Source organism: Crocodylus porosus, unplaced genomic scaffold (assembly GCF_001723895.1).
Source record: "Crocodylus porosus isolate Cpor-Errol unplaced genomic scaffold, CroPor_comp1, whole genome shotgun sequence".
Taxonomy (NCBI): Eukaryota; Metazoa; Chordata; order Crocodylia; family Crocodylidae; genus Crocodylus; species Crocodylus porosus.
The window spans coordinates 5,110,674-5,134,780 of NW_017728938.1; the positions used below are offsets into that span (position 1 = coordinate 5,110,674).

General features: G+C 54.3%; 1 protein-coding gene across 1 annotated transcript in view; it reads left to right on the forward strand.

Moving 5' to 3' along the window:
- The window catches only part of MST1 (macrophage stimulating 1), a 30,704-nt gene extending 15,109 nt beyond the window's left edge, over positions 1 to 15,595 (forward strand). The window contains exons 9-18 of the mRNA XM_019547515.1: positions 845 to 975; positions 1,361 to 1,463; positions 1,835 to 1,971; positions 7,430 to 7,465; positions 7,714 to 7,825; positions 9,720 to 9,797; positions 10,739 to 10,885; positions 12,237 to 12,343; positions 12,742 to 12,881; positions 15,035 to 15,595. Coding sequence (XP_019403060.1) covers positions 845 to 975; positions 1,361 to 1,463; positions 1,835 to 1,971; positions 7,430 to 7,465; positions 7,714 to 7,825; positions 9,720 to 9,797; positions 10,739 to 10,885; positions 12,237 to 12,343; positions 12,742 to 12,881; positions 15,035 to 15,196 — 1,153 coding nt within the window. The 3' untranslated portion in view covers positions 15,197 to 15,595. The remainder of the gene's footprint in view (positions 1 to 844; positions 976 to 1,360; positions 1,464 to 1,834; positions 1,972 to 7,429; positions 7,466 to 7,713; positions 7,826 to 9,719; positions 9,798 to 10,738; positions 10,886 to 12,236; positions 12,344 to 12,741; positions 12,882 to 15,034) is intronic.
- Positions 15,596 to 24,107: the final 8,512 nt, after the last annotated feature.

The following is a 24,107-nucleotide window of genomic DNA, read 5'->3' on the forward strand; positions in this document are numbered from 1 at the left end:
GTTATTAGAAACAGCCAGTGCATATAGGGCAGATAGCATATGTGTGTGTGTGTGTGCATGTATACAGGCAAAGGTGGTGGCAAACGGTGAGGAGGTGTGGGGATAGGAAAGGAATGTGAGAAGGTGCATGTGCTTGTATATAGGGATGGGAATGCAGTATGCGGCTAAGAGCGTAAGTGCATGGGGTTTCTAAACAACTCTGCAACTCGGTTGCTGGGGAGGGGGCCCTGTGGTGAGAGATTGCTGAGAGGTTGCTCTTTGTAGAGATTCAGCTGGAGGTGAGGATTCACTTGGTGGAGATTCAGCTGGGGTGGGAGTTTGCAAGCCAGTTGTGGTATGTAATGCCCAGGGAACAACCCCATTTTGTCCTGCTCCAACTGGCTAAGGTCTTCCCCTATAGCCAGTCAAGATTTTGGAGAGTTGCTCTGATATTAGCTGATGGTTGCTGGCTAAGATTGCAGCATGGAGTAAGCCTGAGCTCCTCAGAACAGAGTACTGTACTGAGTGTGAAGTAGGGGATTGGCCCTGTGCTTTAGCTCCTTGCTCCCCACAGAGCTTGCTGCAGAACAGACACATCCTCACCCAGGTGGTTATAAAGCCCACCTTCCTGACATGGTTAACCTCCTGCCCCTGTGCGTGTGGTGAGAGTCCAGCACAGAGGCTCTGAGAGGTCAGGCAAGGTGTTAACTGGGTTTGAAAATCCAAGCCTGAATTCTCTTAGGGTGTTTCATGGCTGATTGCAGGACCATAGACCTTCCCTGGTGGCTTTGCTAGAGGAAGTAGGGGATACCGTTCTGTGGGAGGAAGAACCAGGAGTATCCATTTAAGTTGCTCTGTCTTCTAGGGACCTGCAGGAGAATTACTGCCGGAATCCCGATGGCTCAGAGGCTCCCTGGTGCTTCACCACTCTGCCTAGCATGCGCGTGGCCTTCTGCTTCCAGATCAGACGATGCATGGATGAGGTGGAAGTAGAGGGTAGGCCCTGACCTGTGTGTGGAGGAGACAGCTGATCCTGGCCACCCTATAATAGCAAACCAGTGTGTATGGCCCAATGCCCGTGAGGCACCCTACAGTAACAAGCCAGTGCATATAGCCATTGCCCATAAGTAATCCTACCATACCGAGCCAGTATGCATGTTTTGCCTCCAGAGTGGACTCTGGGAGATGAGGTGAGGTGGCACGGGTTGTGGGCATAGGAAGAGGGCAGGAGATCTCAGGGTGGGGAGCTCAACTGGTGTCCTGTGGGTTGTGCAGGGGGGACGGAAGAGGGTGGGGGGTTAAGCTAGGCCTCTAGTCACCCTGCAAAGTCTGCAGGATGGAGCCACATACCCCATTGTCTTCTCCTGTCCCTGCACTCTAGACTGTTACCATGGTAATGGTGAGCTATATCGAGGCCACACAAGCAAGACCCGGAAGGGTGTCACCTGCCAGAAGTGGTCGGAACAGTCTCCTCATGTCCCTCAGTGAGTACGTGGGGATGGGAGGTTGCCCTCTCCTGCCTTGCTTAGTGCTACAGGTGCCTGTAAGGAACTGTGCCATCTGGTGGGGAGCCGGGAAAGCCAGTACTATCCCTGAAGCCAGCACTCCCCTTAGCTGCTCCTACAGCAAGAGGGGGTAGTCATACCCATGGGCAAGTGCCAAAGGTAGGTGGCAGAATGAATGGGACTCAGTTCATGGGAGAGGTAAGCAAGAGGGTTGCTGCAGGCTCTGGAGGAGGGACAAGAAGTTTGAGATGAGAGAGGGCAGGGGCAGGGGGGCAGTGGAAGGGACTGAGGGGACATGGCAGGGGAGGGAGGAGGGCATGAGTCAATTTCCTGTCCCTGTCTTCCTCCAGGATCTCCCCCACCACACACCCAGCCGCACACTTGGACGAGAACTATTGCCGCAACCCAGACAATGACAGTCATGGGCCTTGGTGCTACACCATGGACCCCCGCACGCCATTTGACTACTGCGCTATCAAGCCCTGTGGTATGTATGTGTGATGTCATGGGGATGGCTCAGCCACTGGCCTCTTTGGGAGTGAGTCACAGGGAGGTGCAGAGAGACAGCTCTGGGCTCACAACGCGCCTCCCTTGAGCACGACTGAGCCATGCATGTCCTTGCATTCACTATGACCCATCATCCCCTCTGTGTCAGGGCATGACATGCCCCGCCATCTCCTTTGGGCCAGGCTCAGCTGTGACCCAGTCTCCCCTCTGATCCAGGTTATACAGTCTCAGAATCTCTTCTGCGCCAGACCATGCCCTGACATCCCCTCTGCACAATGCTATGCCCTAATGTCCTGGCTGTGCCAGGCGTTGCAATACCTCTATATCCTGCCTTTGTGAGGTTTACTGTTCCCTGTGCTTTGATTCCCATAGAGTGATGGGTGGAGTCTGTGCTGCTTCCGGCAGAGGACTGTGACCCATTGGAACAGACCTCTTTCCAGTGCTTCCCTGGAACTGGAGGCAGCATGTCCAGCTGCTGGATCTAGTGCCTCTGCTCAAGGGATCCCAGTGCTGATGGGACTGGGCATGTGAGGAGCAGAGACCCTCTGTGGACTATGGAGTGGGGATGTTTGGTGCCTCTGAGAGTGAGATTACACATTATAATTGATCATGTTAAGAGTGCTAAAAACTTAAATGATCACATGTTAAAATTGATTAATTAGTGGTAATGTTAATGGCATTTTAAAGTTATGTTACTTCATGCTAGAACTATCTCTGAGCTCTGCTAGCTAGCTTGAGTTAATGTCTGGGTGTTTACCTGAACCACCAGTTCGCGGTCTTCCTGTATCCCAGGAGGCACTGCTCCCAGGTGGACTAGCTGCATTCCAGGGCCATAGCTGGGAACAGTCAGGCAACAGGTGAGTGGGGAGAGCGGGAAAAGGAGTAAAGCTGGGTAGGAGAGCCAGGGGGAAGGAGGCATACAGAAGCTGTGAGAAGGTAGGGGGGAGCTGCCAAGTCACTGCCCCCTCTGCATCCCAAACTCCCCCTCAACCTCCAAATCACCTCCTCGACCCCCATATTGCTCATCCTAATTCCCCCTCTGCCCCTAATCTCCCCTTCCACCTCCAGATCTCTGCTGTGCTCCCTCGATCAGCCTGAGAATAGAGGAAGTACCATTGAAGGGGTTTCTCTCCTTGCCTGCTAATAGGGTCCCTGCAGGCCATGCAATCGCTGTGTGCCCAGATCTAGTCCCTGCCAAGTCCTGCAACTGAAGAGGAGGCAGGGGGAAGGTGGGGAAGCGAGAGACAGCCAGGAAGCTTCAGGGCCTGGTGGGCTGGATCTGAGTGCATGGGGGTGGCAAGGGCTACAGGGGAGCAGGCATAGAGGCCCCCCCACCTCTCCACTCTGCTGCTGCCACCACCACTGCTCTTGTGCTGATTGAGGTGGCAGGCAGTGATCCGGGACTGTAGGGGCCTATCAGGGGCTAGGAAGGGCAATCTGGGGTGAAGGGGCTAATCACAGGGTGCAGTTGGGATCCAGGAGCCAATGGAAAGCAGTGGGGTGATTTGGGGAACCAAGAGAACAACCCATGTAGCATAGGGGGGCCCTTCCCCTCCCTGCTCCTTGGCCTATACTGTGACAGGAGTGCCAGGCATGGAGCAGACTTGCAGCCCCTAGCTCAGAGGCAGGCAATTATTTCAGGCAGAGGGTTGCTTACCAAGTTTAGCAAGCTATTGAGGGCTGCATGGGTAGCTCGCCCCCTTAACATGTGGCCCTCCCCCTGGTCGCCAACTTGGGACGGGAAGTACTGCTCCTTAACCCCTGACCTTTGCCACCAGAAGTCCCTCCCCTTACCCCCAGAAATACTCCTTTCAGCAAGGGGTTTTGCCATCGCAGAACCAGAAAAATATCAAATTATATTCTAAAAATCAAACATCTACAACATTCATTAATTTGATTCCAAAAAATATTTTTGTCCTGATTTACATGTGTTTGTGTAGTGTACGCAGAGATGATTGCACAATAGCTTAAAATGAAGTCTTACTCTTGTATACTTGGGGGGAAATCATGGGGGGTTGATATAGGTTTGTGGGGGGCTGTGGGTGTGTGGCTGTGGAGGGTGTAGGGAGGGTGTAGGTGTGTGGGAGGGTTTGTGGGCAAGGTGGATAGGTGTCGGGGTGCAGGTGTGGGGTGAGGGAGCATGTGGCTGTGTGTGTGGCTATGTGGGGTGTGGGTGGGTATGGGTTTTGTAGGGGGTTGTGTGTGGGGGAGGGTGGTTGGGGTGTGTGTAGGGGTGGGAGTCTGTGTGTATAGCAGTGCAAGGGGGTGTGTGGATGCATGTGTATGGTGGGGTGTGCTTGTGAGACTCACCCTATGAACACACACACTGTGCCTCCCTCACTACATATACACATACATTCTGTGCCGCCCTTACTACACACATTCTCTCTCTTTCACTCTCTCTCTCTCCTTCCCTCATTGTTCTCTCTGTCTTTCTCTCCCCCTCACTCATTGCATGGACAGACAGATGGACACACACACACACACACCCCTCCCACTCCTGGCCCCAGGGTACTGACACAGCCCCATACTCCTGCAGTCCAGCGATGCAGCCTGGGGCCACATGATGCTGGAGCAAGTGTGCAGGGAAGCAGTGAAAGCTGGGGCAGGCAGAGGCTTATTGCTGGGCAGGAGGGGAGCAAGAGGGGGCTAGCGGGGCGGGGCAGGGACCAGCCTTTCTCCTGAGTCCTGCTGGCTTCCCCTGGATCCTACTGCTCCTGGCTTCAGTCATCTTTGACAGGCATCCATGAGCAGATAAATATTAATTTTCTAAACTTTTTAGGTGCCCCGAGAGCTGGATAGAATGGCCTGGCAGGCCAGATGCGGCCCACGGGCCATATTTTGCCCACTCCTGCGTTAGTTACATCCCTGCTCAACAGCCCTCTAGCTGCAGGTCTGAGCAGTGCACGTTAGAGAGGGTATTAACACCACTAGCACCAGTTAACCTTAACACAGACATTTCTTAGAATTAGCATCTGTTAACTCTAATGTGTAATCTCATCCTGAGGAACACACACATCTCTTTATGACCTTGCCTTAGGCTTCCAGACTAAGAACCTGCCAGAAGTGTCTCGCCCAAGGTCACAGAGGTGGAGGGGCACAGCTAGTGGCAGGGCCAACTCTTAGGTCCCATTGAGGATGTCCTGCCCCCTGTGGCACAGATGGGCAAAATATGACCCGTGGGCTGGAGCTGGTCTGCCAGGTGATTTCATCTGGCCTGCAGGCACCCACCCATTAATTATACCCTGCTGAGCCCATCCATATGCTTTGCTCCTACCCTCCTGCACAGGAGGGCCCCAGCCCCAGCCAGCATGCACAGCTTGTGGTGGCGGGGGAGGGGGATGCTGCTGTAGCCACCGGGGAACCTGCTCAGCCTCCAGCAGATCTTCATTGTGTCCCTTCTGCAGTGGTCGCTCCAGGCCCCAGGCAGAGAAGCTGCAGCTGGGTGGGAGCATGGAGAGTAGAGCTGGGGCTGGTAGGAGCGTGGATTTCAGGGCCCATGCCCAGAAGGGCAGTGGGAGTGTGGAGCTCAGGTTGGCAGGGTGTAGGTGTGTGGTCTTTGTGGGGTGAGGGAAAATGGGAGGCTGTGGGAACCCCCGACATGGCCTTCTCCATGGTGTACAGTGCCATCACCGGCAGCAGCAGCAGCAGGCCCTTGGAGTGTTTCTGGCCCATGCAGATGCAGCCACAGCCACCAGGTGGCTGCAGCTCCTGCCAGTTCTGGGAGCTGCATGTGGTGGCAAGGAGTGGAGCCAGGCTGGCCCACCCCTATCGTGCAGGGCCTACGTGCAGCTCCTAGCACTTGTGCACCACTGGGGGGAAGCCCCATGTGATGGAGCCGGCAGCCTTCCCTGCTCCCTGCCGCTATGTGCAGCTCATGGGACTCCGCAAGAAGTGGCAGGGAGCCCCACTTCCCTGTGGAGTCCCATGGTCTGCACATGGCAACAGGGAGCAGGGAAGGCTGCTGGCTCTATCGAGTGGAGCTTCCCTTGGTGTTACATGAGTGCCGGGAGCTGCATGCAAGCCCTGTGCACGCCAGCCTGGCTCCGCTCCTCCTCTTCTCACCCCACAAACCCCATGCAGCCACCCCCCAACCCTCCCACATATACACACAACTCCACACACATCACAAATCCAATACGCACACCCACATACACACCCCACCATAGACACATACCCATCCCCCAACCACACCCCACACAATATAAAAAAGTAAGAGTTTATTTTTTAGTTATTATGCAATCACCTCTGTATACACTATTCAAACACACATCGATCAAGATGAAAATAGTTTTTGAAATTAAAATACTTTAGAGTAGATGTTTGACTTTTAGTATATGATTTGGTTTTTTTCTGGTTCCAAGAAGGCCCCCCCCCACCTCAAGGAGTACTTTCAGGGGCAAGGGGAGGGACTTCTGTTGGCAAAGGTCAAGGGTTAGGTGGGAAATTACTGTTCCAGGATGGCAACCAGGTGGTGGGGCACCTGTCAAGGGGTGGGGCTATCATCGTGGCCCTCGACAGCTCACCAAAAGTCATTAAGTGTCCCCCACAGACAAAATAATTGCCCATCCCTGCTGTATGGGCTGGGGCTTTCACAGAGCCTGCTTGGCAGAGCAACTTCTTTGGGGCCTTCCTCACACCATGGCCAGCACAGCTGCCTGTTATCTGCTGAACTCACAATCCCTGGGTACGACTGAGACCCTAGCTCTGACAGCAGTGATGGGTGGACTGGCACTGCCATGTGCCCAGCCTGCTCCCCACTGCCTTTGTGCCATGTGAGGAGGGTGGTCAGAAATTACAAATACTTAAGCATATCCCATGTGAGGGACTGCTAATGACTGGGCTCAGTGCTCTGGGGTGATGAGCTTGGCCCAGTGGTGGGGCACTCAGTGAGGGGCTGTGAGATGTATGGAAGGGGATGGGCAAATGGGTGTGACTGGCCTCCAGTGCTAATCACTGCTCATTGCTGGTGTAGCACTTTCTGGGAGCAAGTGGCTCTTCCTGGAGCCAGGGGACTTTGTGCTCTTCTCCCTATTGAGCAGGCCCTGCGTGTGGCATTTCCAGAGCAGCAGCTGTCCCCAGTAAATCAAGGAGAGGTTTTTAAAGATTAAAGTTAATAATAAGAAAATGCCAGTTTCTGTGGGTGGGGCCAGTGGAGCTGGGTCTGTGGAGATGGGAAGGGCTGTGCAGGTTTGATCATGGCCTGCATCTCACAGCGACCTTTCTCCCCAGCCCTGCCACCTAAAGGAGTGTTCTTCCTTTGGCTGAGAACCTCACCGGCAGGGGCATGGCTGTGACCCTGGAAAACTACCTTTGTCTCTCTGGTGTGGGTGTGTCTCTCCAGAAGTGAGGCTGGCTGTTCCCTTTGCCTCCCCATTTTCTAACCGCTGCATATTCCAGGTCTGACATTCATTCCTTATCTGTGCTTGCTTTCCCAGCTGGTGACAAGATACCATCTGTCCTGGAAAATGCAGGTAAATCTACTGGCTGCAGCTGGGGCCCTGATCCTGAGTCTGGGGCAGCCTCAATAAAGGGATAGATGCTCAAGGGCAGAGGCTAATGTCCCAAAGTGGCCCCCACCATTTGGGCCCAGGGGTGTTGGCTTCATGCCGTGAGGGAGGAGATTGTCAGACAGAGGCATCTGTGGGAATCTTCTCCTGAGCCTAGTTCTTGACCTAGACTTGCCTATCTTGTATCACCCTTATCCTTGCTGTGCTTACAGGTAATGTGGTCTTCGATGAGTGTGGAAAGAGGGATGAGCGCCTGCAGCTGAAGGGCCGCATTGTTGGAGGACGCCCTGGGAACTCACCCTGGACCGTCAGCATCCGCAACCGGTGAGCAAGATCCTGATAGGGGGCTGCAGCTGACACCAACTGGGGGCAGGCATAGAGCTGGGATCACCGGGGAGCAGCTGCAGCAGCCTGCTCCAACCTCATATCTGGATGTTTCTAGAGCTGTCATTCTGAGGCTTAGCTGTGATGTATTTTAACTCCATTTAGTGTGCAAGAATGTTCTCTGCACTTATCAGTATAGTGTGCCTCTTCCTGACTGGAGATGCAAAGACCGTAGCCAAAGACCTGGGGTAGCGTGCATCTGCATTAAATTTAACCAGTCCCCACCCACCCTGTGAGCTCCTTCTCCTGCCATGGGAGCACATGTGCCACAGCTTCCTGGGAAAGGGGGCTGGAGAGATTAAAAAGCAGAAGCCTTGAGCTCATGGTGGAACTGGCTTCCTAACCTCAGCATGGTCTTGCTGGCACTCTGTAAGACACCTGAAAGTTGGGTTAGTCAGGACTGGAGGCCAGTAGTTTAGGGACACTAGCATTCACAGAGCAGCCCATGGCAGCCACAATGGATGTCCTGTCAAAATTTCACCACAGACAGCAGAGAAAGAGCAGAGCCAAGCAAAAGCATGGCAAGACATTTGCACAGTGCCAGTCACTTCCACTGGCGTCAGAAAAAAAGTGAAGACCTCTGTTATTTATTCATGACTGAGTTATTTATTCATAATTGGGGGCAGGGACCCAGAATTGTTCTGGTCAGTCCACTTCAGGGAAGATGGAGGAACTTTGGAGGAGTTAAACCAGATCAAAAGATGGACAGCATAGATAGCAGATGACAATGAAAACTGATAAATGTGAAGTGATGTTTATTGGAGGGAGCAACGGAAGCTAGTCACACACCATGAGCTACCTCTACTCAGGAATGGGATGTAATTGTTATTGAAGACAGCCCAAAGGAGACTTCTGTTTAGTGTGCAACTGTGGTCAAAAAGCTAAGATGTTAGGCTGCATGTGGAATGGGAGAGAGGGTTTCAAGAAGAGATTGGATGGGCCTCTGTCAGAGATGGTTTAGGAACAGCAAATCCTGCATCTGTGCAGGGAGCTGGGCTGGACAAGCCTTAAGGTGCCTCCCAAACCTCTGATGTGGAGAATATTCTAATGCTCCTAGATAAATCGATGGTGTAGCTTCAGGCTCCTCAGCAGCATTGTGTGCAGGATTGACTGTCCTTCTGCTAAATGGCTGACAGAACTAGAAGGGGGCAGCAGCAGGACATGAAAATGATCAATGACCTGAAGAGACTTCTAGGAAGAGACTGGAAGGACCCAGATGACTCAATGCAGAGTGATGCTAAATATATAGGGATGGCCATAGGTGCACAGAGCAGGGAGAGGCAGATGAATAACTCCACCTTCCCCTTCAGCAGTACCAGGGGCAGGTGGGACCAGGCACATTTCCAACCAAAACTTTAGACATTTGGCATGTGGAACTTCCTTCCACAGGAGGCTGGCATAAGAGATGACACGGCTACTAATGAGAATAAACACCAGCCCTTTGGGGACGGGTCTGGATGCTCCTGCTGCTACACATGCTGATCCCCAAGCAAAGAGGACAATGTGCAAACTTTCTTGGGGAATGTTATTCCAACATTGTTTGCTGTGGTATTTCTTGCTTTCATCTCTGGAGCACCTGGCATTGGCTCTTGCTGGACATGGGAGTTCTGAGCAAGTCATGCCCTTCCTCTTAGCTGTGCCAAGGCTTCCTGTGCCACATGGCCCTCTCCAGGTCAGCCCTCAGTTCTGCTGGCTATAGGCAGTAGTAAAGTGTGCCATGTGTGTGGCCCAGATCGTGTGAGGCTGACAAGTGGGACAACACATAGGGGTAAGTGCAAGAAGTGGTACACAAGGACCCTGCTCTTCCAGTTTATGATGTGCCTCTGTCTTGCAGGGAAGGAGTCCATTTCTGTGGGGGATCCCTGGTGAAGGAGCAGTGGGTCATCAGCACGCGCCAGTGCTTCTCCTCCTGGTAATGTGCCTTGACTCTGCCCTGGGGCTGCACTGTAGGGGTTTCCCTGGGGGAGTGACTGTTTGGAGCAATTCTGAGCCCCCAGTGCTGCAGGGGGCTTAGAGCCAGGCTTCTTCCCACTGGTCAGGAAATACCAGTCACTTTAGGTGGGGGGGATAATGGAACAGAGGAGACACAGCTGAGTTTGGTCTGAGTTCTGGGGTGTGAATGGCCTGTAGTAGCAAGTCTGGGCCCAGTCACAAGGAGGGCCAAGCAGACCCCAGCAACCAGCTGTACTGAAGAAGACAAGGGCTCTGATACAGGCATGCTTCTATAGCACCCCCAAGTCTTGGCTACAGGAAGGGTGGGGTCAAGCCTTGTCCCCCACCTCTGTGTTTTGTCTCAGTTAGTTCCTAGGCCAGTGGTTCTCAACTTTGTTGGGCTCAAGCACTCTCTTGGAAAATGCAAGCTCTTAGCTTTCACTTGCTTTTTGACTGTGAAAAAATAGCAGAACAGTTCTTCCGTTGCAAAAAACTCAGAAAGATCACAACAGGACAGAATGTTTCTGACATTCTGGATTCCTGTTCAATATCTCTGGGTTTATCTTGTAAATCCTATGTGGGTATTTGCATACCTAACAGTGCTAATATTGTGTGGCAATGAACTGCAGAGGCTGGAGATGGGTACAGTAGCCCTGGAGCTTGTTGCAAGTCACTGAGCCCTTTGGTGGAGGGAGCTGTAGCTCTCCAAGGGGACTGCATAGGGCTGGGCTCAGGATAGGGAGGGAAGCAGAGGGTATATGGGTGGGATAGGGGACTGAGTAAGTCAGGGCACTGGGAGTGCTGCTGGCAGGTGGCCTGCGTGAGATAATGCTGGGGAGAAGGGGCAGAGGTTGTGCATGCTGCAAGATGGTGCTGGTGCCAGTAGGAGACACTGCAGCTTGTTCTGTTACCCTTTGGCAGCGATGCTGATCTGTCTGGCTACGAGGTCCAGCTTGGGACACTCTTCAAGGACCCCAAGCCCAGTGACCCTGACAAACAGGCCATCCCCATCCTGAAGATCATCTGTGGGCCTTCAGAGTCCCAGCTGGTCATGCTGAAGCTGGTGAGGTGAGAGGTCTGTGAGTGCTGGATCGGCAGACCTTTCTCCCTGGGCTGGACACATACCCATCCATGCCTGTGTGGTGGGGAAGGAAGGGAGAAAGATGGAACACACATGCCTGCCCATTCTTCTCCAGCTGTGATTCTGCACAGAGCTTCTTCCCCTTCACCTGGGCAGTGTGTGCCCAGTTCACCAGTGGAAGGCTCATGTGTCTGAGGAGAATCCTTTGAGGGCTGATGGCATCTTTCAATGTGGGAGAGCTCTGGAGCAGTGCCTGGTCACTCACAGGCCAGGCATATTCTGTTTGGGCTTGCTGCGCATGTAATGAGTAGAGCAGCATGCCAGTGTCAGGTCAGTGCAAAGAGGGCTCTGGTGATGCAGGGAGCCAGCTTCTGACTAGTAGCATCAGGTCCAAGGTGAGGTGCCCACAGGGAGCTTGGCTGGGGAGGGTGCTGTGTTCAGAGGTGCACTGGGTCTCTCCAGGAAAGGATGCCTGATAGTGCCAGGATGGTGCAGCAAGAATCTATCCCCACAGCAAAGGAGCTGGGCAGGCACATTCATTCTGTCTTCAGGTCAGAGCCTCCAGTTTTATCCTCCTGATTTCACCAAGCCAGGACTCACCGCTGACAATCTGCAGACCTACATCCAGGCAGCCTGGCTCAGCTGCCTCCCTTTTCCCCCATCCTGTGCCAGGGAAAGGGCACTAGGTAGCTAATGTTAGCAGCTCATTTCTAGCTGCCACAGTCCCTGGCTGTGAGCTGGACACTAGCCCTGGCTTCATGGCTTAGTGTAGATGCCCGAGCCCTTTGGTGGAGGGACCTGTAGCTCTCCAAGGGGGCTGCATGGGGCTGGGCTCAAGATAGGGGGGAAAGCAGAGGCCACATGGGTGGGATAGGGGACTGAGTCAATCAGGGCACTGGGAGTGCTGCTGGCAGGTGCACTGAAGTCCAGGTAGCTCCTCTAGTAGAAAGGGAGGGCTGCAAAGGCAGCTGCAGGCAGATCCTGGCCAGGCAGGGAGACAGGAAGCAAAACTTTTAGCTATCGGCTCTATGCAATGGGGCATTCTACAGCCATATGCTGCAGCCTGTGGCCAAGAAATTTTGAGCCCCCCAGGGCCCTGCTGAAGAAGAATGGGCAGCTCCCCCTTTAGGCAGCAATGGTCTCAGGCTCTGCACATTTGGAAGGTTTATCCTTACTGTCAATGCTGAGGGCTGAATTCTTTGGTGGACATGGACATGTGGAGCCTCCATGTGCTGCCAAGTGTGGCACATTCTGTGCCTAGGCCTGGAGCCCAGAGCCTGGGGTTCTGCGTTCCTCTACTTCTATGCAGGTTGGCTTAGTGTGTCTCTGTTTTGGCAGGCCTGCCACTCTGAACAAGCGTGTGGCTCTGATCTGCCTCCCACCTGAGCGGTACATTGTTCCTGAGAATACAGAGTGCGAGATTGCCGGATGGGGTGAAACCAGAGGTATCAAGCTAGAGTTGGGAAGAGGAATGACCCCAATGCACACAAAGCATCTCAAGCATGGCCCCCAGCTTCTCAGACTCATTGGACCTGGGCTTCACCAGTGATAGCTTTCTCTTCCCTCGCTCTGTGTGCTCTGCCCATATAGTGTGGAAGCCTTGGCTTGGCAAGGGACACAGGTTAGGTTGATGCCCCCTTCCACCTTTCATCACTTTAACCTCTAATCCCAGCCCATGAGATTTTCCCTTGGCCTGGTGGACATGCTTTCCTCTAGCCTGTGCTGTCACAAGCTGTGGGAACAACAGAGAACCCCAGAAGCACAGATAATTATATAGTTAATGTCCTGGTGGCACCAGCTCTTGCCCTGCCCCTCAGTGCTTTCCCTTTTCTCCTTCCTTCAGGCACTGGTGATGAGACTGTGCTCAATGTGGCCAGGCTACCTGTGATGAGCAATAAAAAGTGCAGCATGGTGCACCGGGGCCAAGTGAAGGACAGTGAGCTGTGCACTGCACCCCTGAGGGCTGGGGTGGGTGCCTGTGAGGTGAGTCCTGGGGGCAGGCTATTAGGGGAGTGCCATGGAAGGAAGGGGTGTGTTAGCAGGAGTAATGGAGCAGTTGGGGGAGTCCTGTGGGGGTGGGGGGTGAGGAGAGAGCCAAAAGTGTTGGACGCTGTGGGTTAAGGGAAGTAGTAGGGATGGGACAGGCTGTGGGGGAAGAGATGCCAGTGTGGGGACAGGTTGTGGAAGGTAAGGGAATTACTGTGGAAGCAAGAGAAATGCCATGGGGTGCAGACTTTGGGAGTTAAAGGGAATGCTGTGGAGAGCAGAAGGTGCTGTGGGGGACAAGGAGAGCACCACAGGGAGCCAGATCTGGAGGAAGGGGAGTGCCATGGTACAGTGAGTAGCTGGGTTGACCAGGACCAAACCCCCAAAGTTCATCTTTGCCCCTGGTTTATTGTGGTGTTGGGCTGGCATAAGGCCAGAAATGGCACATGGAGCTGGGCTGGTGTGCAGCTGGATCTGGTATGCAGGGTCAACTTGATGTGCTGGATCACACCCATGGACCAGCCCCACATGCTGACCCCATGCAGGATCTGGGCCATGGACAGATCCTGTGCCATTCACCTGGCCACTCATTTGGAAGGTTGGGCACCACTGTTTTATACCTTTGCTATGTACTGAATAACTAAAAAACCAATCAGATTCCAATGATTGCATAGGAAGATCAATCACCAATTACCACACTGATACCCATGGATGGGTACCCTATTCTACTACTCTAGTATGTGTGTATACTAAGTAGTTGTCTCTTACTGTTGAATTTCCCTAGCTTCCTGGAAGATGTCGCTTATCTTCCAGATGTGATCTGCCAGGCCGTTGAAACTCCTACTTCATTATATTTTTTGGCAGCCCAATCAAGCCTGGTCATCTTCCAGGAGGAGACAGGGAAGAGGGGCACTTGGTTAGAGGCAAAGCCCTTATTCAACTAAGGAGAAACAGGAGGGATGTTGTAAGGGGAGGGGGGACTATGAAAAGCCGAGACCTTGTTGATCCATGTGTTTGCCAAAACCTTAGCAAGACATTATCATGTAGAGGTATCATATGTCCAAGTTGTCCCAGATATGTCCTCTTTTTTGGTCCTCCGTTCTCCGTCCAGGTGATTTTTTTTAAATATCAGCAGATGTCCCAGATTTTGCTCTGCCTCTGCTTTCCCTGCACTTCCTGGCTTGCCCTAGCAAGGAGCTGCTTTGGAGAGTAGGGGCAGGGTGATTGGAGGTAGGGCCGGTGCTGGGGCTGCAGTAGGGCAGGGAGGCGGGGGAAAGGGATGGGAGTGGGGTTCTTCAGGGGCAGGGGACTGTGGGTTGGGAGTGAGGAGCACCGGCAGGGCTGGTGGGGTGGGGCAGGGGATTACAGCTCCAGAGTGAGGGGTATCAGCAGGGATGAGAGGGGCATTGCAGGTTGGGAATGAGGGGCACCAGCATGGCCTGGGGGGCAGGGAACTGTGGGTTGGGAGTGAGGGGAAGCAGCAAGGCTGTGGGGATGTGGCTTGGGAATGAAGGGCAGGGGTAGGGCACAGGCCTATCACTGCCCCTTCACAATCATATACCCTCTCCCCTGCTCCCCGTTCTCCCCCCTGACAGGTGTCTTCTTTTCTGAAACTAGAAATATGGTAACCCTAGTACCAGGGGCACAGGGCCTCTAGTCTATCTAGCACATAGGAGGCAAGCTTTGAAACAGTTTAAGGAATGCTGTGGGGGTGCAAGGGGAATGTTGTGGGAGACAATGGAGGGGAGTGCAATGGGGGCGGGCTTTGGGGCCTAGGGGAATGCTGTCGGGGTCATTCTGTGGAGAATATGGAGTGTCTTGGAGGGCTGGGTTGTGGTATGGAGGGGAGAGACACAGGGGCAAGGGGAGCACTGGGATAAGGTCTGACTGCAAGGGGGAGACTTGGGATGTAGGCCACGCAGCAGGCTGGTATGATGAGGTCATGGGATGGGAAGGGCCCACAATAGGGAGGCCTGTGAGGCAAACATGGTGGGGGTCTGCCAGGGGAAGTGGTAGGATTGAGGCCCAGGTATACAGCCAGCAATCAGCTCAGGTGCTGATGCCAGAGGGGTAGTGGTGGGGGAACCTGCTCCATGCTGCAGGGCTGTGGTGGATGTAGGAGCCTGTGCAACTTTTTTGCCCCCCTGCAGGGTGATTATGGGGGACCCCTGGCCTGCCTGACCCATGACTGCTGGGTACTGGAAGGGGTCATCACCCCATCCCGTGTATGTGCCCGCAAAGACCAGCCTGCGACCTTTGTCCGCATCTCACTATATGTCGACTGGATCAACAAAGTGATGAAGATGATCTGAACCCCAGGGGCCTTGCAGAAACAGGACAGCCAGGGCTCTCTGTACCCCAGGGGCAACCTGCAGCTGCTCTGGGGCACAAAATGGCAGGAACAACCCCAAAGGACTGAGCTCTGTGCTCTTTCCATACATAGATGGCTGTGGGCTCCGGGATGTATGTGTGCCTTTGCCTTTCATGTTACCTACCTATGCCAAGCTACAGGTCGCAGTGGAGTTTTCTGGGTAAAGCTTTGCATGGAGAGGGGAGGGCTACCCTGGGTGGGCAGGCAGCATTCTGATCCTGCCTAGAAGTGGTCCTATCCCATCTCCTACACTGACACTCAGCTAGGCCCTTTAGTCCCTTTCTTAAGTAATCATCTCCTTGTTACTGCATTGGCTAATGGGAATAAATATGGAAAGTGATGGAATGGTCTCTCTTTCACCCATAAGGGGGGCTGGGATGAGGACTCCATGGGATGGAGCACAGCTGTCAGGGCAGACCGGGGGTAGTTGGGCAGATCTGTATTCCCCAGCCTGTGCAGGGCCTGATGGGGTTTGAGTTTGTTACCCTGGGGGCACAGGTAGGAACTCTGCCAGGAGTGGGGCCAAGAGTGCAGCTGGCCTTATCCCTGATTTGCTCCTGCCCCCACTCTGCGAGCCTGCTTCTGGGGGTATTCATGCCTGGAGGTACCCTATGAAGGAGGGTTTCTGTGCTATGACTGGCAGGAGTCCAGCCACCATGGCTTCCCCTGGTCAAGTGAGGGGTATGTTCCTCAAGCACAGTCAGAGCATGCTGTGAGGAAAGTATTGGGTGCCCATCACTTCCTGTAGCCACAAAAGCAGCACTCAGGCTGGCTCTAATGTAGGAGTAGGATGAGGGGTTCATTAGGGCTTGCAGGCCAGCAACCCTCTTTGAGGCTCAGCCCATTTTTCTAGTTTTGACAGGAAAAGGACTTCTCCACTCCTGCGTGGAACGCTCTGAGTGCAGGGCAGGGGCTTCTCTGGGTTGTCACAGGTAAAAACAGGGAGGGGCTGGCCTGGGGCACTGATACCATGCCAGGCCCTCTGCCCTTCATGCTGCCTATAGCTCTGTACATTGGTGCCCATCTTGCTGTACAGCAGCCAGAACTGTTGGGAATTGGCAAGGCACAGTGCAGGAATTTCCTTGGCATCACCTGTTTATTTGTAAGCTGCATGCAAAGCCAAGTCCCTGCCTGGGCAGGAGCCCTGCCCATCTGTTCATCCATCTGCCTACCTCACTCTCTGTCAACCTCCTGACTCCTGCTTGCCCTTTCTGCATGCCAAATGCCCTGCACATCCTCCTCCTGGCCCTGGCCATGCAACATGCTATTGCAGCCCCTGGTCTGGCTTCTTGGTCTTCCCTAACTCCTGCCCCATCTCTGTGCCTAGATACTTGCACCCCAGGAGTGTCTGGGCACTTCCTGGGACTGAACTACCCCTGCACTGCTGCAGGGACTGTAACTTCTCAGGCTGCCAAGGCCCCATTCACTGACCATTAGGCCTTGTCAACATGACAAACAGTGCCCCTCACAAATCCCCTTCACTCCCGACACTCAACCACCATTACAGCTAACTAGGTTTAGACCAGACCCATTGCTGTGGGATCAACCCTTCTCCCTCCCCTCCTAGCAGCCATGCTAGCCCCTTGCTTCCATCAGGGGGAGGGAAGGGGGCAAGGTTATCCACTGAGCACTGTTCACAAACATGCCAGCCTCAGTCTCCACTCCAGACAGCGCATGGTTCCCCACAGCAGCTTGCGAGAGAGGAACATGGTTAGCCGGCCTTATATCCCTGTCCTGCATGCCCAGTCAGGTTTAGGAACAGAGATAACCATGCTTCTCTCTCATACCCCACCCAGTGTTAGCCAATGCCTTGGCATGAGGCAGGGTGCTGCAGGATGACATGAGCTAAACCCTTGTGTCCTCTGGATTAGAAGCCACTACGGGTGTCACAGCCACCCTGGGACCCCAACATGCTACAGTCCCTATTGCATACCACATGTAAATGCAAAGGGAGATGAGGGACACTACCTTGCCATGGGAACAACAGGAAAGTAATTGGTTGTATGCTTAGAGGATCCTAGGAAAAGGATTACCTCCAGAGGAAGGGAAACTCTCACAGCCTTTGCTACTATGACCTAGGGGAAAAATTCCTTATTGATCCCAATTTTGGTGATCCTGAGAGGAAAAGCAAGACCATCTAGGCAAGAATCGCTGTTTTTTCTAAGTACTGGCAGAAGCAGCAGCATAGCCCTGTTAAAAACTGGAGTAACTTCTAAGGCCAGCTCTGATGAGCACAGTCAGTCAGCAACAGTGGGACCTTGCAGGATCAGAGACAAAAGAGGAGGACGAGCACAGACATGCAGAATGGGGTGTAAGGGAAAGACACCTTGCTCCTACCAACTCTCATGCCCTGGCAGTGGAGCAGATGCTGGGCATTCAACCTGCATTATGAGGCCCAGCCCCATTATGTAATTGAGGAAAGCCCCAGACCTGCTGAACCTCCATGCCAAGGTTCGATGGTCTGGCCTGGGCAAGGACAGCCCTACATTCAGTGAGGGGCATGGAGAATTACTGCATGGGCCTGTGGCCCACAGAACCCAGTAATATTTTACAGTTTGATAGGGAGACACTTGCTGGTCCTGGGCTCCTACCCACAGCAGCAGTGGTGTCCTTACCTGCATCAATCAACTGGTGTCAGTATGCAGCTGACCAACACTCTGCCAGGCCCTCTGTGATGTCAACCACCTATGCATGCTCTTGCAACCTACACCTGGATGCACAGCCACTCATGCCAAATGCCAACTTTTCTTCTAGTCACTTTACTCTTTTATGTCAACCTCCTCTACTACCCTTTTCCACCAGCTAGACCAGGGGTGGCCAAACTGCATCACCGGTGCTACAAGTGGCACAGGCAGTCACTATATATGTTATGGAGCAAACAGGGGAGGGGACAGGCAGCACAGCAGCAAATAGGGAAGGAAGAAGAAAAAAAAAGCAGCAGATGAGGCGGGAAGGGGATCAGAGTGGCACTTGGACAGGGTGCAAGGCTAATTTACGGCAAATTTACCAAAAAGATTGGATTCTGCTGAGCTAGACCTATCTTCCCAAGTACTGTCCCCCGGTTGCACTCCTCCCCTTTTCTCCACCTTCTTTCTCCCCAGAAGGCTTCCTTCACTAGCAATGGAGTATGGCCACCAGGGACCTGAAGGTGTGTGAGGAGTTGGGGGTGTTACCATCTGGATGGGGGCTCTGGCATTGCCTGACAAATTCTCCAGGCTCCCAGCTCAGCAGCTCCACTGGGTCAGGCAGCCTGTCTGGCTCAGGTGCTGATCTTGTCTTACCTGTGGGGCATAAGTGATGGGTGAGGGCAGATTCATGATAGCCAGGTCCTCTCCAGGGGGAACCCACTCAAAGGAGTAGTCCAAGCCCAGGATAGTGTAGCGCCTGCCAGAGACACAAAGCCTGTCAGCTCCGAGATACACTGACTCCCTAGGAGGGACATGGCTTTTGATAGTCCCATATCCCCATGAGGTTGTGCAAAGAGAAAACAGGAGGTAGTGGGGACATAGTATATATGTGTGTGCATGTGTGGGGGGATGGGTGTTAGTTCATGGATTTGACCAGCAAGGGATAAATGAAAAGAATGAGCTAATGCTGTGAATTGGTGATGGAGGCTGCAGGATGGGCCCACACAAGGTGGAGGTAAGCAGTGGTTGTGGGCTGGAAGGATATATTGTAAAGTGTGCAAGTACTTAGTGGTGGTGGGGTGGGCCTGCACAGTAAGGGGGTAGGACAGGAAATAGAGGAGGTGAGCCTGAACAGGAGGTAGGAATCTGGTTAGTGCTGAGTTGGTGGGGGGGAATGGGCACAGGTTGGAGTCTCACCAATCAAGGATGCCAGAGCTTCCAAGAAGGGTGGCCAGGTTGGTGACAGGGCTCCAGACTCTGCAGGCCTGGTATCACTCTGAGTAGCAACTAATCAGATGACAGCTGATGAAGCCCCCATGGGAGCCTCCTAGCAGGGCAGCATGCTGTTGATCCATGGGTTCAATCTGAAGCACCTGGTCCACTGCCAGCTGCAGGGACACAGCACAGTGGGGTCTCTGTGCTGGGCTTACACATACACATCTCCCAAAGGCCCCCCACCCTGGACAGGCCTGCCCTGTTTAGATGTGGAGACTGGCATCAAATCTACCAATGATCCCACCCTTCCCTGCAACCCAGTGCCTGATCAGCACCCAATTGGTCCTCTCCTCCCCAGCCAAGAAAAGCTGTGACTGTCTCCCATGTAACTTTTTCTGTTTCCTCCCATGAACCTAGTGACCCCTGTGGAGTGCCAGGAGTGAGCTGGTGATGGACTCCTGCTGCCCTGCATGTTCTGGTGCCTGGCAGGGCACAGTTGCCATGTTGAGCTCTCTGACGTGGCTATGAGAAGTATGCTCAAAGATTTGTACATTTCCCCTGCTGGTGCTAGGGGCCAGCCATGACAACCCCTGAATCGGTATGTGTGATGTGTGTTGGGAGCCTCCGCAGGGACCCTGAAGGTAGGAAGCTGACAGGGTTGATTTCACTCTTGCCTGTGCCCAGCGTGCCCTTGCAATGGGGCATGATGTCAACACCAATTCCCTTGGCTGAGCGAACAGTCTACTTGGCCTTGGGAGCTGCAGAGGCCTGGGAGCCAAGTATAGGAGCCTGCAAGAGGTACCACCAGACAGAAAAGGATGGGCAGACCTGTGTGTCCATCACATCCTGGACCCCTACCTGGGAAAGCAACGAGTCAATGCTGTCTTGGCCAAAGCCCAAGAAGCCTCTGTAATTTACTGCAAGGACCAAGCAAAAGTAAGGCCTAGGCTGGGCTGTGTGGGACACAGCCTCTCCAGTGCTGCCCAGCTCTGCAGGAGGGCCCAGGCTACCTCCAGGGGGCTGAGAATGACAGAACCAACCACACAGCTGAAGGAGAGGTGAGTCGTGGAGGGCACAAAATTAACTCTGGACTCGGGGGACTTGTATGGGTAAATCCTATAGTAAGTCAGGGAGTGAGGAGGGACCAGGCATCCTGCACCACTAGGCCCATGAAAGGGGCAAGCTGTTTAGCTCAGGCCCCATGGGACAGACAGTGAAGCTCACTGCTGTATGGTGTGGCAGGGTCACCTGAAACTCAAGCAGCAGACATGAGATACCAAAAGTGTTTAAATAAATGTTCTGATGTTGGGGCCAGTCTGCCTACACTGAGCAGAGAGGAGAAGGCAGGAAGGGACAGGCGGCAACTGGGCTGGCATCACTAGAGCTCCAGGGCGTGGCATGCCCTGATCTCTGCAGCCACCACCATAGCTGTAGGGCAAGCTGCAAAGCCCAACCACCTTCCCAAGCCATGATGCAAGTGCCTGGGGTAGCTGCTGCTCAGCTAGATGGAATCTGGCACTTGCTGCAGGTTCATGGTGTATCATAATGATTAAGGGGCAACCTAGGTTGTGACCCCAGCCCAGACCCAGGGAATAACAGTGGGGTAGAAGCAGCTTTCTATGTACAAGTCCAGCCATCTTGGTTTGGATCCTGCTTGGGGAACAAGCCGCTGGTGAGGCTGGGATCTGGGTGTTGGTATATGATCACATCAACCTTTGTGAGATGCCCATGGACACATTTATACTCAGCACAGGGATCCCAGCAGGAGAAAAGCCAGACTGACCTAGGTGTCCCTCTAGCAGACACCCAAATTCTGGGTTGCATCCACTCAGTGCCATGCACAAGTAACCTCCTTCTCCTGTGCAGTGGGAGGACAGAGACCCACAGGAAGGTGTGCCTGCGGAAGCACTTAGGTGTGACGTGATGAGTGTTGTACCGTCCGGGGACCTCTTCCCTCAACTCACCTGCCATGATTTGGTGTTACTGGATGAAAAGGAGGGGTTCAGTGGTGATCCTCTTCCTAGGGACCCCAGGGATGGCAGTACTCATGGTCTTGATGTGATGTTCCATGGGGCTCCACCTCTCCTACCCCCATCCACTTGCCAACTGATTGGTGTAGCCTGCATTACCCAGCCATGCCCAGTATGCCCTGATTTTCCTGGGGGACTGGCACTGTAATGGAAATTCCTAAGAGCTAGCCTGGCTGTTATGGCAGCTGGAATCCCAGCCTTGATTGTGGCTGGGCTAGGCTTTGGTCTCCTTCCTTTCTTTTTTTTTCTGGTGTCCTCCTCCTCACCTCTGGGAGGAATGCCTCTAATGAATTCCTTAGAAGTTAGATGCTGGGGGTGGGGATGGAACTGGTTCCTCCCTCCCAGTCTAATGCAGGGACATAGCTTCCCCTGCTCAGGATCCTGGCCCTGAGCTGGCTACAATGCTCCTGCTGGCCACTGGAGCTTCACCAGGCGAGGTGTGCTCCCTGCTGGTATGCTCCTTCTCCTCCCCGCTGCTGGGTTCTGGCAGGGCTTTTCAATCTTCCTACTGTGGCAACTCTGGCTGCCGCAATTGGCCTGGGGTTTTCCTGCCCCAGGAACAGCTGTTTGAAGAGCCAGCATAGCACCAGCTCACACAGCCGCAACTCCTGCTCTGACTCCAGTCATGCTCCCAGAGGTAAGCTTCCTTGGACAGGGGTTTGTTCGGGTGTCATGGGACTTATGTGGGGTCCCCTACCCCCTTCCGGTGCCTGTGGAGGCTTCTCACCATCACGGTGTGAGAAGCACCAGGAAGGGTACAGGATCCTTGTGCTACTCACCTATCAGAAGAGCAACACCCAGGCAGCAGAGAAATGCCGTAGATGGGCGCCAGCAAGCATCAGAGTATGGACCACCTGGAATCTGATGGGTAGTGTTACGTGGGACATGGACAACTCCCCTCTATGGTCCCATTTAGAAATAGATTTATCTGTGTGTGAACACACTGAGACTGAACCAGTCCAGGGATGTGTCCTGCCCTCTGCCAAGAACAAGCCTCAGGCTGCACAAGGGCCTTGAAAACTTCCCAAGGAGATGCCAGCAGTTGCCCATCATTGGCTAGACAGGCCCGTGGTCCTGTCACTATGGTGGAACTCAGTTTGGCCCCCTGGGAATCCCCTGGCTTTTTGCTCTGTGTGGAGGAACAGCAAGGGGCACAACCCTGTGCTGCCACCCCCACTGCTGCTAAGCAGGCAGGGGGTGCATCACCAGGGCAGCTTGGGGCTCACAGCAGCTGCAATGAGCTTCCTCAGCTGGCCCTGCCATGCCGGGTCCCACCTGCCGGGCTGTGAAGGCTCCAGGGGGAGGGCAGCAAGGCAGGGAGCCTGAGCCTGCAGCAGGCAGCTTGCCCCTACTCCAAATGCAGATCTTGGGGGCATATGCCCTCCCTGTCCCCCCAGGAGTGTGCGCAGTAGTGGGGATGCAGCCCCCCGCCTAAGCCTGCAGCAGGCAGCCTTCTCCTGCCTCACCACAGGCTCAATTCTGGCTGTGTCACCCATAGGGGAGGGAGAGCTGGGCTCCATGCTCGGCTATGCTGCAGCAGCCACCACCTCTCTCAGCCAGCAGCCAGGGCTCAGGAACTGCTGCAGGGGGAAAGGGGCTGCAGACCCATAGCTCTGGCAGCTGGGGGCCCCTTCTGGTAGGGCTGGAGGGGCAGAGGATTGCATAGATGGAGGAAGGCTGGGGATAATGAGGCTTAGGCCCCCCAGATGCAGGCAGCCTGGGCACAGGTTCTGGGCAGTTGCAGTGGGGGGAGAAGAGGCACACAGACAGAGACAAGCAGCCAGAGCCTGCAGACACCCAGGAACTCAGCCAAGCCCGGCCACGTGTGGAGCAGTGCCCAGCAGGTAAATGTGTGGACAGGAAGGGGCACAGGGGAGGGAAAGGATGTTGGGGCAGATAGAGGCCTGTGGGGGGGGGGAGGGGGGTGACTGGGGCCCTGGGGTGGGTCATAAGATGCTTGGAACCTAGACAGCTTATCCAGGAGTGCAGGGGACCCCCACCACTGTGCACACCTCCAGGGCAGGCACAGAGGGCATGTGGCCCCCCAGTCTGTGTGTGGGGTGGAGGCTGCTGGGGGGATGGATGCTGCACCCCACTGCCAGTGCCCTGGGAACTGCACAATGCCATGTGCCTCTCACCACCAGGCAGGTGCCGCAGACAGTGCACAGGGGATGCACACAGCAGCAGGAGCCCCCTGCACCCCTGGATGAGCCGCTCAGGCTCTGAGCATCTCATGACCTGCCCCAGCCCCAAGGCCTCAGGACCCCATTCGCTCCAGCCCCTGTTTCTGCCCCACTCCCTCCCTCACTGCAGGGGGCCTCATTCAGCACCCCCCAAACCATATTTGCTTCCTCCACTTATGTTGGGTTGTATTCATTAGCATAGCTAGGGGTGAGTAAGAGGGGCATCTGCCTTAGGCACCAAGTTGGAAGTGGTGCCTGAATCATCCTCAGCCCCTGAAGAGTGTGTGCCCCAGCAGCATCCCCATGCCAGAAACTCCAAAACAGTCCAGGCTGCTGCCTCTTTAAGAGGAGCAAGGCGGGCAGAGCACGTACGCCAGCAGCAGCAGCTCAGCTGGGATTATTCCAGGGGTGGGCAAAAAAATGGCCTGTGGGCTGGATCCAGTCCACCAGGCCTGGCCTGCAGTACCCCTAAAAAATTTAGAAAATATTTATCTGCTCCTGGCTGCCTATCAAAGATGACAGAAGCCAGGGAAAGTCGGACTCAGGGGGAGCCATCAGCAGAAGCCAGGAGCCCAGCCCCACCCACCCCCAGCTATTTCTCTGCTTTCTGCCTCTGCCCTTCTCCAGCACCACTGGCTCCGGGCTGCAAGGCCAGACTGGGGAGAGTGGGGCCATACTGGTACAGGGTTGTGTGTGTGTGTGTATATAGGCAGGGGCAGAGTGTATGTGTGTGTGTGTGTATAGGCAGGAGCAGTGTGTGTGTGTGTAGACAGGGGTAGAGTGTGTATGTGTGTGCA